This window comes from Lissotriton vulgaris, chromosome 7 (genome assembly GCF_964263255.1).
Source record: "Lissotriton vulgaris chromosome 7, aLisVul1.2, whole genome shotgun sequence".
In the NCBI taxonomy this organism is placed as follows: Eukaryota; Metazoa; Chordata; class Amphibia; order Caudata; family Salamandridae; genus Lissotriton; species Lissotriton vulgaris.
Window position 1 is genome coordinate 1,486,647,672 of NC_141695.1, and position 17,087 is coordinate 1,486,664,758.

Consider the following 17,087-nt stretch of genomic DNA (forward strand, 5'->3'; position numbering starts at 1 on the left):
CTACTTTGGGACAACCTAGTTCTCTTATCAGGCGGCTTGTGGCCCCAATATAGCGTTCTTGAGATACAAAACGGCTGACCCCAACTACTATAAGAGGGTTAGTTTTAAGGTGGCCAGGGACATTGTTAGGATATGGCAGGATGTTGCATATTCTTTTCCTAAGCTACATCTGCTTATTAAACTTTGGGGGAACCCCATATTACCAGAAATATTTTATGATTCTGTTGGGAAAAGGTGGCAAAGTCAGGGCTTAACACAGCTGGGACAGTTGTATGATGGGCAAGGGTTCCGGACATTCGCCGCTTTAAAAGAAGAGTTTGGAATTCCAGACAATACATTTATTAAGTATTTGCAAATTTGAGACTACTTTATTTGAAGACTTGGTTTATTACAGATGCCCTTTTCATCTGAGGTTTTGTCTGCATTCCTTCAGATTATAGGACGAGGGCAAATAGGTAAAATATACCAGGCACTGTAAGTGATGATGGGATGCAGATTGCATTAAAGCTAAGTCAGAGGTTTAATACAGTTATAACCAAAGAAAATACACAAGAATCACTGGAGATGATAGATTTAGCAGTTGCATCTGTGAATTTGAAACTGCAGCAGCATCGGGTTATATTTATGCTACACTACACTCCGGAAGTAATCTCTAAAAGGGCGGTGAACCAGTCACATCACTTAAATCATATTGTCCGAAATGTCAGGAGTTCACTGCTGTCTTAAGACATATGTATATTAGGTGCCCAAGGCTGAGTACTTTTTGATCTGGTATTAATGTTGTTTTTTATTTGGTAATAGGTCATGATATTCAGATGACAGAAAGGGAAATAATACTGGGGACAGTTGACAATGGGGTTGTCTTACTGGGTTATCTGTCTCAATTATAGTTGCATGTGCTTGTTTGTGTATTGCTCGAGTTTGGATTGAAACAATAAGCCCTAGTAATAAGGATTTTGGGGTTTGCAGAGAGATATATATGAAATGGAGATAGCGCTCGCCAAAGCTAGAGGCCCACGCTCTTGGGTAAAATTCAAATGAGTTTGGTCTTGTATTCAATGGGATTAATGTTTGTGGTTATAAATTTAATTTTATCTTTACTTTTGACGGGTTGTGTATTGTAAGCTTTTGCCCTTTGCCTTTCGTGCTCCTTTATATTTATGTTGGATTGTGTTAATCGTAATTACTTGCGTATCGATTTGTGATGTACTGAATTATACTATGGCTAATAAAATGTAAAAAAAACTAAAAACTGGAAGGAGAAGAAGCGACCTCCACTCTGCTACATCAGGTGTGGGTGTGAGGATGAAAGAAAGGGACGTGGAGCGGAGGTGTCTGGTGCCTAAGGGAAGTTCAGGCGGTGGTTCAAGTCGGCGGGTCCACATTGATGTAGGGCCTTGTATGCATGGATCAGGAACTTGAATTGGCATCATTTCTGTATAGGGAGCCAGTGAAGTTTCCTGAGGTGGTGTGGGTTTGTCTAGGGAGATTCAGGATGAGTCTGGCTGTGGCTTTCTGTATGGTCTGTAGTCATCGTAGGAGGTGAGCTGCTATTCCTGAATAGAGGACATTGCTGTAGCCCAGTCAGCTGGAGATGAGGGCCTTGGTGAAGGTGCATCTTGAGCTTTGAGGTAGACACTTAAATATCTTATGAAGCATGCAGAGGATGAAGTACCAGGAGGAGAAAATGGAGTTGACCTGAGTCATCATGCTTATCTTGTTGTCTAGAATGATGCCTAGGTTCTTAGCATGGTCAGTGGGGTAGGAGTAGGTCTGAGGGCTACCGGGATGCATCACATAAGGAGCAGTTGTTTCTTAAAATTATTACTTCTGTACCGAGTTAAGCTTTAGGCAGTTGTTCTTCATCCAGTTGGTAACGTCTGTCATGTAGTTGTGGAAGTCTTAGTATTGGTGGTGTCTTCGAAGAGGATGAGTCTTGTCTCTTTGGCATAGGATATGATTCTGGGTTTTAGCATTGTTGCCCAGAAGTGTCATATAAGTGTTGAAGAGGGTGGGGCTAAGCGAGGATCCTTGCGGTGCTCCACAGATTATTTCCTTGGGTTTGGAGGTGAAGGGGGAAGGTGGGCTTTTTGCGTACACCAGGTGAGGAAAAAGACAATCTGACAGCTGCTCCATGGATGCCTATGTTGTAAACCATTGTGATGAGTGTGTGGTGAGAGACCGTATCAAAGGCTGCTGAGAGGTCATGGAGGATCAGAGCTACAGTCTCTTATCGCTCGAGGAAGGCTTTGATGTCATCAGTAGCCACTATGAGGGCTCTCTCGATGCTGTGGTTGCTGCAAAGTCCATCTCCGAAATACATGGTAGCCTCTGTGCTCATTTCAGTAATAAGGAGTGGGCTCAGCTGCAAGGAGATTCCCTCATATGCATGGGGCCACGCCCCATGTAAATGAGTGAACACCCTCAAATGAATGATAGCTCTTGCGCTACATGTGCACCAGTTCTATTTATATTACAGAAGGAGCAGCAGAAGCGATTACATCCCATTCTGTAATATCAAAATGCCCAGAGGGCACACAAAGTGGGTGCAAATTCCAGTGTGCCGCGCTTCTATAATAGGGCCACAGGTCGGTTTTGCAATCTTTTTCAACTTAAAATTTATTTTGGAACTTTATCTGTATAATTGAGTTCTCATCCGTTCGAAAATTGTGAAATCGATTATAAAATGTATCATGAGGAAACATTACCTTTTTTCTATATATCTCACTGAGATTCCCTCTTTGAACACTGGGTAGCCCTATGTTTTTGTTCCTGTGATTACTGATAGATTTTTCAGCAATTTACATCTAGGAAAGCAAACATTAATATTAGACTGTCCATAAACAGAAATATAAAAAACCTCTGGGTTATGATGTGTATAAAATATTAAATTTTCAGAGACCATAGGAAGCATTCTGTGTGGTCACAGTTAATCAAGAAGCCACAACAATGTTATTGCACATGTGGATATCAATTAATCTGGGAAATACAACATTAGCTATGTATAAACAGAGGTGCATAAGGCAATCTAACCACCCTTCTACCTCAACTAGCTTCTCAGAACTTTCTACACCAAACTTGTGAACATTCTAATCGGTTGTCTTTCTCTTACAAGCTCCACCTCAGTGTTCATGCTCCTGTAGCTCCTGGCTACTGTTTAACTGCCCTAATGCCTCTTGGTGATGGAACACTTTATGAAACTGAAAAATAAAACACAAATAAAATGGTTGTGCTTACATCTGGATATGTGTGAACATTTCACGAGTCTACGTCATTAGGTAGCCATTTCAGTCCTAGGTGTCAAATCGTCAAGGATACAATCGATGGATTTGGATTTGGAAAAGTTATCTTATTCAGAAAAAGAAAGTTATGTGCATTCAAAGACATTTAAATAGATCATTGTTTTATACCAGATATATTTAGGTAAAAGGTATTGTACCTTAGACAATTTCATCTTCTCTGCCTCGGACCTGCTCATCCTTCGTGATGTTCTGGTTAATTCTGAAAATAAAAATAAAATAAAATGATGCAGAATTTAACAGTTTGAGTTTGGAACAAAATGAATGCATAGATAACTTCCCTACAACCCTATGCTTGGTCATAAGACAATATGGATTCTTATCTTCTTGGATATGCTGCAAAGGAAGTCATGCTTATGACCAACCTAGTTAGGGTAGGCAGGCAAAAGTATGGAGTACAATTTCTGAGCCAGGCAACCATAGTATTAGACCAACTGTCTACCCATTGAGATTAAATGACATTTAGTCTAAATAAAGTCTTATTTATATTAAATGTCTCTGGATTTATTACAGAGAGAAGGACAGTGAAGAGAGAATAATATAAAGGGAGGTAAGATAGAGTAAGATATATATATGAAGAGAGAGGGATGAGAGAATGACAGAGAAAATCATGAGAAGTAGAGAACATAGAGAGATAGTGGGAGATTTGGATGCGAGAGGGAGTTAAAGTTATATAAAATTGAGTGAGAGAGAAACCTGGGAAGACACAAGAGAAATAGAAAGGAGACTGGGAATGCTAAAAATAGAATAGACAAGGTGTTAGACCTTGCACCCTTGGGTGGTAGTCCCCCAAAACCATTTGCTTTCACTCCAACTGTTTTGCTAAATTCGTTTTTGTTGACTTTAGGTTTCTGCACACATTACTACTACTATTCAGTGTTAAATAGAGGTGGGCGGAAGTCGCATAAGGGACTTACGAGGAGATGCACAGAGATTGAACTGATCTCCGTGCCTCTCTGCATATTTCCGTTACTCGCCGCCCGCCCGCCGCCAGCCTCCCGCCTCCCGCCCGCAATATTAAATGAGATTAAAAAGCCTTAAGATAAGATTTAAAATAAAACTTACCTTATCACAGGGTCATCCTGGGCCATCTAGCCTTCTTCTTGGAACTGCGCATGCGCGGGAGCCTGCGCATGCGCAGTTCCAAGAAGAAGGCTAAATAGCCCAGGATGACCCCACGATAAGGTAAGTTTTATTTAAAATCTTATCTTAAGGCTTTTTAATCACATTTAATATTGCAGGCAGGAGGCGGGCGGGTGGCCACTTCTGTTACGCCCCCGAGTATGCGGAGATTTGCCCCGTTTCACCGCCTTAATTGTAAAAGGCGAAAGGGGCAAATCTCTGCACATTCCGTGGGCGGAACGGAGATGTCCGCCCACCCGTAGTGTTAAAGTGCTTGTGCTCTCCCCTGCTCCTTTAAACATGGCAAAATTGGCATAGACCCAACTGGCACATTTAATTTACTTATAAGTCATTAGTAAAGTGGTATACAGGGCTTGTAAATGTAACACTACTAATGGGCCTGCAGCACGTATTGTGTCACTCACATAAGAAGCCCTTTAAAACATGTCTCCGGTCTGCCATTGCAGTTTATGCATGCACTTTAAAATACCATTTCAACTTGGAAATACAAACCGTTTTCCAAGCCTAAGCCATCTTTTTTAATACATATAGGTTACCCCTACTGTGGGCCCTAAGAATCCCATAGGACAGGATGCAATGAATTTAAAAAGTTGGACATATACTTTTAAGGTTTGCATGCCCTGGAAGTGAAATTGTTTAATGCCTACCTCTCCCATAGGATAACATTTGGTTACATTATTACATTTAATAAGTGATAACATTTGTTTCGGAGTAGGAATGAATGTTTGCTTTGGTGTCTGAGGAATTGTAATTTAAAGTCCTTTTTTAAGTCACAATTCTGAAAATGCCACTTTCAGAAAGTTGGCATTTTCTTGTCCTAACCATTAGGTGCCAGCAGCCTGAGTCACATGACTAGGTGTAGTTAGCCTCTATGTATTGCTCCATAACAGTATTACAATAGAGGGTCTGGTTGTTGGCAGGGTGGGACATCCTGACGTGATGGGGCAAAACTGCACCTACCACACTTGCATTTCAAAAGACAATGCTCAGCTCAAAAACAACACTTTTGTGTCAGGAAACTCCAGAATCTTCCTCTTCAAAGGGGCACCAGGTATAAAAATGGGACCCTGAGACCCATTCCTCAGTTCATTCCTGGACCTGTGGAAACCACAGAAGAAAGACTACCCTGCTCCGGAAGACTGCCCTGCTGCCTGAAAGCTGCCCTGCTGACAAAGAAGGAAGACTGGACCTTCACCCTTCATCCCAGGTTACCAGACTAGGTGTAGTTAGCCTCTGTGTATTCCTCCATAACAGTATTACAATAGAGGGTCTGGTTGTTGGCAGGATGGGCCATCCTTACATGATGGGGCAACATTGTCACCTACCACACTTGCATTTCAAAAGACAATGCTCAGCTAAAACACAACACTTTTGTGGCAGGAAACTCCAGAATCTTCTCCCTCTTCAAAGGGGCACAGGTATTAAAATGGGACCCTGAGACCCATTGCTCAGTTCATTCCTGGGCCTGTGGAAACTACAGAAGAAAGACTACCCTGCTGCGGAAGACTGCCCTGCTGCCTGAAGGCTGCCCTGCTGTCTAAGAAGGAAGACTGGACCTGCACCCTTCATCCCAGGTTACCTAGGTGACTCTGAGAGCTAGTTAGCTGGCCTACTGCTCTGAGCTGTTCGGCGTACAAGGACGCAACAAGCTCCAGAGGTTTACCTCAACTGTCCAGCTGACTCTCTGCACTGGACCTGCAATTGGAATGTCAGAGCCCTGTTGGCTTCTGCTGGAGTGAATTCCTGATCCCGAAGAGGTGCCTCCAAGGTACTGGACCCTTAGTGTGGCATAAGAAGAGCTACTCTTTGAAGAAAAAGAGAAATACTGAATTTTTGGTTCTTCAAAACTGTGAACAAGCCTGTTTGCGCCAACATCTTGAGGTCTATGCCGACCACCAATGCAAAGCTCGTGTGATCCCGACTTGTCATGCTCCAACATCAACATCCTGCAGTGACCATCAACATGAACATTCAGTGATGACCATCCTTAACACCCAGAAGGATCTGCCTGCTACAGCAACAACTGTACATGATGCCTGGCCTGCTCCTCCCATCACAAAGAAGGCCATCCAAAATACCTCTCCATGCATCTAGCGGCCTCCTCCAGTTCCAACTGAATTCTTCATACTGGACTTGGGAGGGTAACTTTTTTAGCAGGACTAACATAGTCCCAGTCTCTGGCCCATGCTTCATTGCGGTCGACCTGAACTTGTGAGTTTCACCCTGTCTAACACAACCAGAACTGCAAGTGGCGCTTTGTGGTTTTAGGTAATATACTCACCTTAAATCTTTGAAATTGCATATCTCTGATTTTTATCATTTTGGTGTCACATAATTTATTAACTAGAAGTTCGATGTTCCTCCGTGAGCTCTCTGCTCCCTGGAGGTGACTCTGTTTCCGTCTGGCTTCTGATGCATGTAATCAGCTCCCCCTCTACATGGGGTTGTCCATCATCTCCCCACCACTCCTGATCCTGGGGGGTATCCTTGATCTTGCTCTGTGGCCACCTGGTGTCAGATATTGGCCTGGACTGGGCCGTGGCTCGGCAGAGCCTTTGGGGGAACTGGAGCGCAAATCACGAGCGATATTGAACATTCTGGGACCACTGGCACTACTGCGTATTGTATATACTTGTGTTTTGTTTGCTGTTATCTAGTGCAGAAGTAAAGCAGACCGGGACACATGGAAGATATGTACTTTGAGGATAAGCAGGAGATTAAGGAAGGAGCGGCTAGGAGGGTTGCAGTGGATAGAATAAATAATAGCGGAAAAAGGAGAAGGGGGCAACACTTTGCATCAGACCCTAAGTCAGGTGCAGGTCCTTAGATAGTTCACAGGGGCTGTTAAAGATGAACCAGCTAAGATGCCATATCAGACTAAGTGGGGCCAATCAAAATTAGATTCGCAAAACAAAATAAAGTGGGCCACAGGCCCACCCCAGATCTGCTGTGGGTTCCGATGTGCATGGGGACGGATAATTCCTAGTGAGTTACCAGGAAAGGCACTGGTTTGAACGACTGTCAAGACAAGACACAGGGCGCGATAAGACATAGGATGCTAGTCTCTGCTGAGGCGCCAGCCAGATTTTGCAGACGCTGTGAAAGGGTGGCCAAAGATATAGTAAGGAGGCCAGGCCCCTACAACATGTGTAAATAAGAATATTACACAGCTAAGTGAGATAACAAAGGAGCCAACAAGCAGAAGGCAAAGTTATGTGTACTTTTAACACATTCTTTTAAACGCCATAGCTAGAAATATCGGAAAATACATTCTGCAGGGGGTGGAAGTGCAAGATAATTGTTCACTTACCCCTTCCATTCCGAGGACATAACAGTTACATTCTCCGATGCAGTGCTGCTGTGCCAAGGACATAACCATTAAGTCCTTGGCACAGCAGTCAGAAATCGCTCTGCTGAAAGCAGCAGAGGGACTTCTTTTTTTTCATCCTCTGGAGCTGGGGAAGAGATTCTCCAGCTGCCTAAGGCCTTTAATTTCAGTGTAGTGACGATCGGCGCGCATGGTGCACCTAAGTCATTACACTAAAAGTGAAAGTGAAATGAGCTGATCAGCTCATTTCAGTTTCACTGCCTAAGTGCACCTGGGGCTAGCTCAGCCCCGAGCACCTAGTCAAATGGAAGCGGTATCATTAGAAAGGGGAGTATCTCTGCTTTCTAATGGAACCCTTACCTAGTGGAACCCTGATTGGGGATTGCCACAGGAGGGTGATCCATACATTAGGCACCAGGGAGGGGGCAGTGGCCCCTTGGGAAAGGGCATTTCCTCCCCCCAAAAGTTTCTGGCATTATTCAGTAGGGGGCAGAAAGCACACTAGACACCAGGGATTTTTTTTGTTAAAAATGTAAGGGTGGGGGATGAGCTAAATGGGCATTATAATGCCCACCCTCCCATAATTGACAGTTGTTCTACCCTCCTGGGGTGCAGATGGGGGAAACCTGTTTTTGCAAAGGAGGCCCCTCCGTTTTGGTCCCGGACTTAGTGACCATCTAGGGAAATCTACCAAACCCAGACATTTCTGAAAAGTAGACCTCAGGGGGAGTTTAGAGTGGTGTGGCTGGCATGGATCCCCCAATATTGTTTTACCCAGAATCCCCTGCACACCTCAAATTTAGCTAAACAAATCACGTTTTCCTCACAGTTATGTATGGGAAAGTTGTGGAATCACCAGGCCAGCACAAACTACCACCCAGCATTCCCTCAGGACTTCTGATAAAAATGGTATGTCACTTGTGTGGGTGGGCCAAGTAGCTGCGACTGTGAAGGGCCCAAAACATATTGTGAAGACATCATATTGACCTATCATAAAATGACGTGGTTTTGCAAGGGGGAGCACCTGCATTTTCGTTCCTGGGCTAGGTGGCCACCTAGGGAAACCTACTAAACCCAGACATTTCTGAAAACTAGATACCAGGGGGAGTTCAGGGGAGTTATGGTTTGCGTGGATCCCCCAACAGCAAAATCACATGCAAATGTGGGTGCCCACAAATTCAGAGATGCACAAATAACCACTGCTTATAAACTCCATATTGTGTTTCCATTTCAGATACACAAGGTTTCCTTGATACCTATGTTTCACTCCTATATTTTATCAAATGAATTACAGTATACCCTGTACACAATTAAAAACCATTGCAAGGTGCAACTCAGTTATTGGCTCTAAGTACCTACAAGCTTTATATATCTCCGCAACCAGAAGGTGCCCGCAGATGTAACAGTATACAGCTTTCAAAAATCTACTATACCTCGAAGAAGTTACAGATGAAAATGCAGTCACAAATGGCTGCTTTTTCAACTCAATAGGTAAGACTTGAAGGATCTGCACGAATGACCCCTTGCTGCATTCAGCATTGTGTCTAGTTTCAAGGAATTTATAGTTAATCAGGATCCTTTATTGTTTCATACCCATTTCTACCACTAACAGAAAGGAGGTTGAAAAAAAAAAATTAGCAAAAATAGGCTATGTCCCAGTAAAATGCCCAGACTGTATAGACAATTTTGATTTTCTAAAAGTCTGCGTGGTCCTGAAAGCTGGAAAGATGCTGATTTTAGCACCACAAACACTTTGCTAATACCATGTGCAGGGAAAAAACAGACAGTTTCTTTTTCAGAAATGTATTCCGATTTTTCCCCAAACGCCCAAAATGTTGCTGTATTGTGCCAAAATTCTTGAACCCCTCCAGGGGAAGCCATGAACTCTGGTTACCTTTAGAATGCTCAGCATGTTGGAAGAAAAGGACGCCAATTTAGCGTGGATACCTTATGTGGGCAAAAAGGTATGGGGGCCTAAGAGGGAACTACCCCAAATAGCCATAAAAGGGTGTTGCAGGGGGAGGCCTGGAAGCGAAATCTATGCTGTCATAAAAAAGATTGAGTAATGCCTATCCCAAGGGGGTGAAACAGAGGGCCAGGGCTTCAAGGCATTAAACAAAAAGAAGGAAAAACTAGTTCCGTTATTTTAGGGCCAATCCCAAGGGAGGCTGACATGCTTCATGAAGTTTTTAACAGCAAATGAAATAGGAACTTTCTTTGCGGTAAATTTTTTATTTCATTATTACTGGTATTTTTTTGGGTTAAACGGTAGTTTAAAGAAGATGCTTTGGGAATGTTTTTCATTGCAAGACCCATGACAAATGCTCAAAAGCAGAACAGTGTTGGAGGAGGAGCTTCGCGCGCAACTAAGATGGTTGCGTGAGCACAGGGCTCCCGAGACCCTCACTACCTCCCGCATCTATCCTGTAGTATATCCTGTTCTTCATTGACAACTTCGTATAGATGAACCACGGGTGAGGCGAAACCTGTAATCGGATTTTGAATCGGACACCCGGAACCGAGGCTACGACGCTCTGAAGTTTGCGGCCTGCTCTGGAGTGATGCCCGGGGCTCAAGTTGGCATGATGCCCGAGCTGTAATTGATCAACATCGGCCTATGGGGAGACGGACTATCGGCCCGATTGACTTTCACTTTCATTTCTGGTGATCTCATCAGATAGCCGTTTCCCCGGGTTGGAGGCTACTGCTACATGGGGCTTGTTAGAATGCTTTTCTGACTGTAGTTTTGGAAAGAAGCCTGGCCTGTCCCCTCTGATGGCCACCGCGTCTTTGTCTTAAGGATCCGGTGCCGCCATATTTCTCCACGGCGCATCCGCCTCAAGTACCTGGTCATTTGCAATGGCAAGCAAAATTGATGGAGACAAGTCGAAAACTAAGACCACTCGGCGAGGTGGCTATACCCAGTCCACTAATATGGATCGGTACGCTCAAGCTAAGGGATCCCCCAGCGGACCCGGTAAATCGATGGAAGACACGAGGGGCACCCCCCCCTCGTCAACGGAGCTAATTTTGCAGGACGTCATGGCTGCCATTGATGGCATTAAAGCCTCCCTCGGACAACAGATGGAGACCCTCGCTCTTAAGTTGGACACAGTGGCTATAGAAATCAACCTGATTCGAACTGATTTGTCCAAAACAAACGAGAAAGTAAAATCTTTGGACATCAAGACTGCTAGTTTGACGGAGGATTTCACCGACTTGCAGACCGAGGTCCGCAACTTACGAACCTCCAATGATCTCTTTGCTCGTCATTTGGAGGAATTTGAGGGGAGAGCTAGGCGTAATAACGTCCGCATTATTGGGGAAAATGTGGAGGATCCTGCAGCTGACCTCTTTCTGGAAAATCTCATAGTCTCCCACCTCGTACCTAAAGGACTGAGTAAGTTTTTCACAGTCGAGCGGGCCCACTGAGTTCCAGGTGGTAGACCAAAGCCGGGGGCCCCACCGCGGCCTATTATTGCCAGGATTTTTAACTTCAGAGATCGAGATGCAATTCTGCAGGCTTCGCGGATGGGTGGTCCTACGAAGTTTGAAAATACTACTGTGCGCTTCTACCCGGACATGACGCAAGCGGTCCAGAAACAGAGACTAAGTTTCATGGGTATCAAAAGGAGACTGAGAGACATTGGCCTAAAGTACGCGATGCTCTTCCCGAGGAGCGGACATACTTTTTTGACCGACCCGAGGTGGTGGCAGACTGGCTGGACAATTGGCCCAATCAGCTTGGCCAGGATGGACAGTCTGGAGGAGCGGAGGGCAGATCGGAGGAGCAGGAGTAGGCGCTTGGCCTTCGATTTCTGGATTATGTTGGCCTCGGACAGTGGCTCGCTAATCTAGCCGAAGTGAACTAAAGTAACATTTTGGGGGGTGGCGGGGCTATTGGTGGGTCTTCTCCTCCTCTGTTTTACTTTTTGTAGTTTAGTTTGATGCTAGGGCGACAGGCACACTCCAAGTTGGGGTGGCTTTCTAGGCTTATGCAGGGGTGCATTGTGGGGGGTTTGTAACGGGTCATGGTGGGGGGTGGCAGGGTCCTGGTTTGGGTGTTTGGGGTTTTTGCAAGGCAACGTATTGTTTTATTGTCTGATTGAAGTGCTGAGTTCTGGAGAGGGATGGATCTGTCTAGATTTTCGGGATGGGATGGGGGATTGAAACTACTTAGTTGGAATGTGAATGGGCTGGGGGATAGGATAAAACGTGGGGTGGTATTGCAATTGTTGAAACGTCTTTCCCCTGATGTGATACTCCTCCAAGAAACACACTTGTCATGCCATGAATAGGAGGGGATATCGTTTGGTCGCCCATGCCGGGTTTACCTCTGGATCTAGGGGGGTAGGCATCCTAATGAAGAACTTCCTCCCGTTAGAGATTGATGCAACTGTTCTAGACGATAGAGGGCGCTATGTCGCTATCACTGGTAGGTGGGAGGGTCGTACTCTATCCTTGGTCTCTGTGTATGTTCTCCCGGGCTTGCAATCGACTACTTTTGCTGACCTTGGGCGAGTCATCCTTTCACTCCCTGAAGAGACTTTGGTATTGTTTGGTGATTTTAATTCAGTGGTTTCTGGTAGGGAGGATCAACATCCGCCTAGGGACCTCACGAGTGCCCAGACCTGGCTCTGCTGCTTTATAGACACGCTGGGCCTGGTTGACTGTTGGCGGCTGTTACATCCCGCCCAGCACCAATACACCTTTCATTCAGGCGCACATGGTAGCCTTTCCAGTATTGATTATGTGCTGATGCCCGCTGCACAGGCCCTCTCTGTCACCAAGGTTAGGCATCTGGCGCGGGGTGTATCCGACCACTCCCCAGTGTGGCTTCAAATGGAGTTACATGCGGGTGCTGAGGGCCGGGTGGCCCCGATCAACCCCTGGTATCTTCGTAATCCGATAACCCGTGCTGCCCTGGTTAAGTCGCTTGACCAGTACTTTATGGAAAATGAGGGGTCTGTATCGTCTGCTGTGTCGCTTTGGGAGGCTTTCAAGACTGTCATTAGAGGACAGGCGTTGTCTCTGATTGCGGGTGCGAAAAAACAAAGAAATGAAGAAGTCGTAAAGATTGAGTCTGAGATTGTGGATCTGGAGCATGGCCTTGAGCAGGGGATTACCCGTGCAAAGCTGCATGTTTTGCATCTTAAGCAACTGGAATACAAGGCATTGGTGACGGACGCTGCTAAGATTATGAATAGGGAGCAGCAGGGTCGTTTGTATGATGTTGGAGACAAGGCGGGTAAACTGATTGCATGGCTGGATAAGAGAGATAGGGCGAGTCGTGTTGTGCCGGTGATCGAGAGAGTGAGTGGCGAGCAGGTTACTGACCCTTATGAGATCGCTCAAGGTTTTGCGGAGCACTTCCAGGCAGTCTATTCCCCTGTATCAGAGTGGCTGGAGGAGGATTTACATCTTTTATTACGAGATATCGCGTTGCCGTGCCTGTCGGACGCAGATAAGGAACAAATGGAATCGGAGATATCTGTAGATGAGGTGGCTCTTGCTATTCGCTCCTTGCGATCGGGGAAGGCTATGGGACCCAATGGTCTCCCTATTGAACTTTATAAATTGTGTCCCGACAAGATGGCTCCCTACATACGGGATATGTTTGTGGAATCGTGCGAGAAAGGTTCCCTTCCCAGTGATCAGCGTTTAGCTACCATTGTGGTGATTCACAAGGAAGGGAAACCGAGGGATCAGTGTGCTTCCTATAGGCCGATATCTCTATTAAACACTGAACCTAAGATTCTTGCAAAAGTGTTGGCTAATCGATTAATAACTGTGATTAGCGAGCTGATTCATCCAGACCAATCTGGTTTCATTCCGCACAGAAACACAGCTCTGAATCTTAGGCGGTTGCATGGTGTTCTCGCGAGGGCGGCGGCGTTATGTGAGCCGGCCATCTTGGCCTAGTTGGATGCCACAATGGCGTTTGATACTGTGGAATGGCCATATTTGTGGGCTGCCCTCGCTAAGTTCGGATTTGGTCCAGGTTTTATTGCTGGGTGTGGCTCCTCTATGAGGACCCCCTGGCGCAGTTTGTTGTTAACGGGCGGGTTTCCAAGCCGTTCGTTCTGGGTAGAGGTACGCGACAGGGTTGTCCCCTGTCACCGCTACTGTTTGCCCTGGCCCTCGAGCCCCTTGCTGCATGGATCAGGTGGGATCCCTCGATGAGGGGTATTCAGTGGTCCCCTGACTTCGAGGATCTTATCTCGATCTATGCAGATGATATCCTGCTGTATCTAACGTCGCCCCGGAAATCACTGATAGTGCTGTTTGATGTCCTAACCTCCTTTGGTAGGAATTCTGGTCTTGTCATAAATTGGACCAAGTTTTGTCTATATGTGCTCTGGGGTGAGGTCCCCCCTCTTCCGCATGGCTGTCCCATCCAGGTGACGCTTTCCGGGTTTAGGTATCTATGTATTTATATTTCACTAGACTCTGTGGCTCGTTATGAGCAGAATTTGATCCCACCGTTGAATAGGTTGAAATTGGACATGTCAGGTTGGCGTAAGCTTCCGCTTTCGCCACTCGGCCGGGCAGCTCTCTTCAAAATGATGTCTTTACCACGTTTCCTCTATGCACTCCAAAACACCCTTGACATAGTTACGGCTAGCTATTTTCGTGCAGTGGAGGGTCTCCAGAGGAAGTTGATTTGGGACGGTAGATCCCGTATCGCGCTCGCTAAGCTAACACTCCCATGGTACGATGGGGGTATAGCTCTCCCTGACATTAAGCGGTCTTATTGGGCGTCTCAACTGAGCGCTATAAATCATGGCATGTATGGTCCCACGTTTAACCCCGCGTTTTCTATGGACAGGTTGTTGTTGCCAGGAGGGGATTATTATAGAGCACTGTACTCGAGGTCGGCTGGTAGGGATCTGTCGGGACCTACGAGGACTGCTGTGCGTCTGTGGTATAATGCGAATAATGCGATGGGATGGAAAGATCGCATGACTCTGGCGACCCCACTTTTCGCATCTGAGAGACTGGGCAACCTGTGGAAGACCAAGGCTTTGAGAAGTGGAACCTGATTGGTATCAGTAAGGTGGGTGACCTCTGGGTCAAGGGCAATATTAAATCCTTCGAGGCACTGAAGACAGAGTTCCAATTAAATGATTGTTCTGACCGAGTTTTTCCCCTTTCTTTGAGTGAAGGTGACTGAAGGTGACTTTAGACTGCTATCATTCTAATAGGAGGACTAGAACCCCAGACTGGGCCTATTTACAAGGTGTTTGATGCAATTCCCTACCCTTTCCTTTATTCTAGGGCTTATAATCCTATGTTAAGGGATACATTCCTTAGTATTAGTATTAATCCGTCCTTTTGTAAGAGTGTTAGTATACTTCTAATGGAGTTATGCTTATTTCGGGCCTTGTAGGCCTCGAACGGGAGAGACTCCATCTTTCTTTCTGCCTCGGCAGCTTGAGATGCTTTTAGGTCAAATGTAATGTTTTAGTTACGAGGTGTTGTTCGCTTGGAGAGAACCGGCTCAGGCTGGCCCTTATCGAAGAACTGTATTTTTCTTTGTATCGAAGACATAACATCAGGCCGGCCGGCTGAGAATGTGTCCTTGGTACGGGGAGGTACAAGAATTTGGTGGGCGGCAGGTTACTGGCCGTAACTTTCCATGCATGAACAAGGTTCCATATTAGCGAAAGCACGAAGCAGTTAGTGAGTTAGTTCATAGGCAGCAGCTAGCCGTTAGCATCATTGCAGTTAATCAACTTAAGGCAGACAGTCGCCATTTTGAAGTCCAAGAAAGACCGAAAAGCTAATATTCTCTTAGAAATATTGAAGTTATTTTAGCTGGAGCAGCTGGCGAGCTTTGACATTAAGATTAGAGCATGCAGAGTGAAGCAGTTAGTGGAGCGAACGCATACTAAAGTGGCAGAAACTGATTTATAAGATCGAAGCTGGAAGGTGAAGACAGTCCGCGATTGAGAGGAGAGAGGAGTAGAGCAGAACAGCGAGGGTGCAGCTGATGAGACACAGAATACGAGGAAGGTTCCAGTGACTTGGAGGGAAACGGAGGAGACAGAGCATAGCGGTGCAGACGTGTATCCGTGACTGCAGGGGTGATCCTAAAACGAGCCAAGGCACAGACGAGAAGGGAACCCAGATGACTACCGAGTCCAGACTTCATATTCATAAGGTGACGTCGACCCTTTCTTATTAGTGTGCACACACACACATTCTAACCTTTCCTTTTTCTTTTCAGGCTATGTGTGATATTGCAGTATTATATTCTTGATGTTATTAATGAATAAAGATACCCCAGTTCTTAGCGAACTAGTGTGTGATCGTTGCTTCCTTATGATAAAGTTAACCTTTCTTCTAGTCAGATGCTGTTATGTGAACGGATGCGACTCCCGTCCAGGTAAATGGTAACTGAGCAAGGGAGTAGAGGAGCACTCGAAATAGGGAATAACCTTTACACAGTATAATTTGGCCATTCTTGTGTGGGAGAGGATTGACCTGTCTATCTGTCCCATAATCTATAATATTGTATTATCCTAGTAGATAGAGAGAGAGAGTTCCCAATATGGAGAAGGTATTCATAGGAAAGTGATCGTCGTTGTGCAGCGGCGTTATAGAGAGCATTGACCGTGGTTGATGTGTATACCCACAGGATTGTGGCTTGCGAGAGCACCGGGAGGACACGGTGTGTAACGAGAGCACTGATTGTGGTCAGCGTGTATACCCACAGGATTGTGGCTTGTGTATGTAGGAAATAACAAGAGCACTGATTGTGGTCAGTGTGTATACCCACAGGATTGTGGCTTGAGTGAGCACTGATTGTGGTCAGTGTGTATACCCACCGGATTGTGGCTTGCGCGAGCACTGATGGTTGTCAGTGTGTAATGGTGAATAATCAGAACTGCCTCAGGGTAGTCTAGTCTGGGCCCATGTTGCCGCGAGACTATAAGGTATGAGTGTGGTGTTGTAAAGGATCTAAGCGTGTATATTGCTAATTCCCCATCCTTAGGTAGGTACAAAGGTGCCTTTTGTAAGTAGGTCCTGAGGAGGGAGATGGTTACGTTTCGGCTGGGTTAGTAGTGTTCTAGTCTGATTCTATCTGGTCCGAGAATCCGGTCGTTACAATGATAGGGAATACTTTCGATATCTTCAGATCCGCCATGCCTTGAAGTCTAATTTCTCAGAGGGTGAGAAGATCCCGGAATCGTCCTCGCTCGAGGATAGGGTGCTGGATGGTCACGTGCCTGACAGCACTATCTCCTTGATCTACAAAAAACTAATAAACAACAGGGCTGACCTACTGATTCTGCTCCGGGACTCATGGACCC

General features: G+C 45.6%; 1 protein-coding gene across 1 annotated transcript in view; it reads right to left on the reverse strand.

Annotated features, from left to right (window-relative positions):
* The window catches only part of ASIP (agouti signaling protein), a 419,293-nt gene that overhangs the window by 67,484 nt on the left and 334,722 nt on the right, over nt 1-17,087 (reverse strand). The window contains exon 3 of the mRNA XM_086932294.1: nt 3,440-3,501. Within this exon, the coding sequence (XP_086788420.1) occupies nt 3,440-3,501 (62 nt within the window). The remainder of the gene's footprint in view (nt 1-3,439; nt 3,502-17,087) is intronic.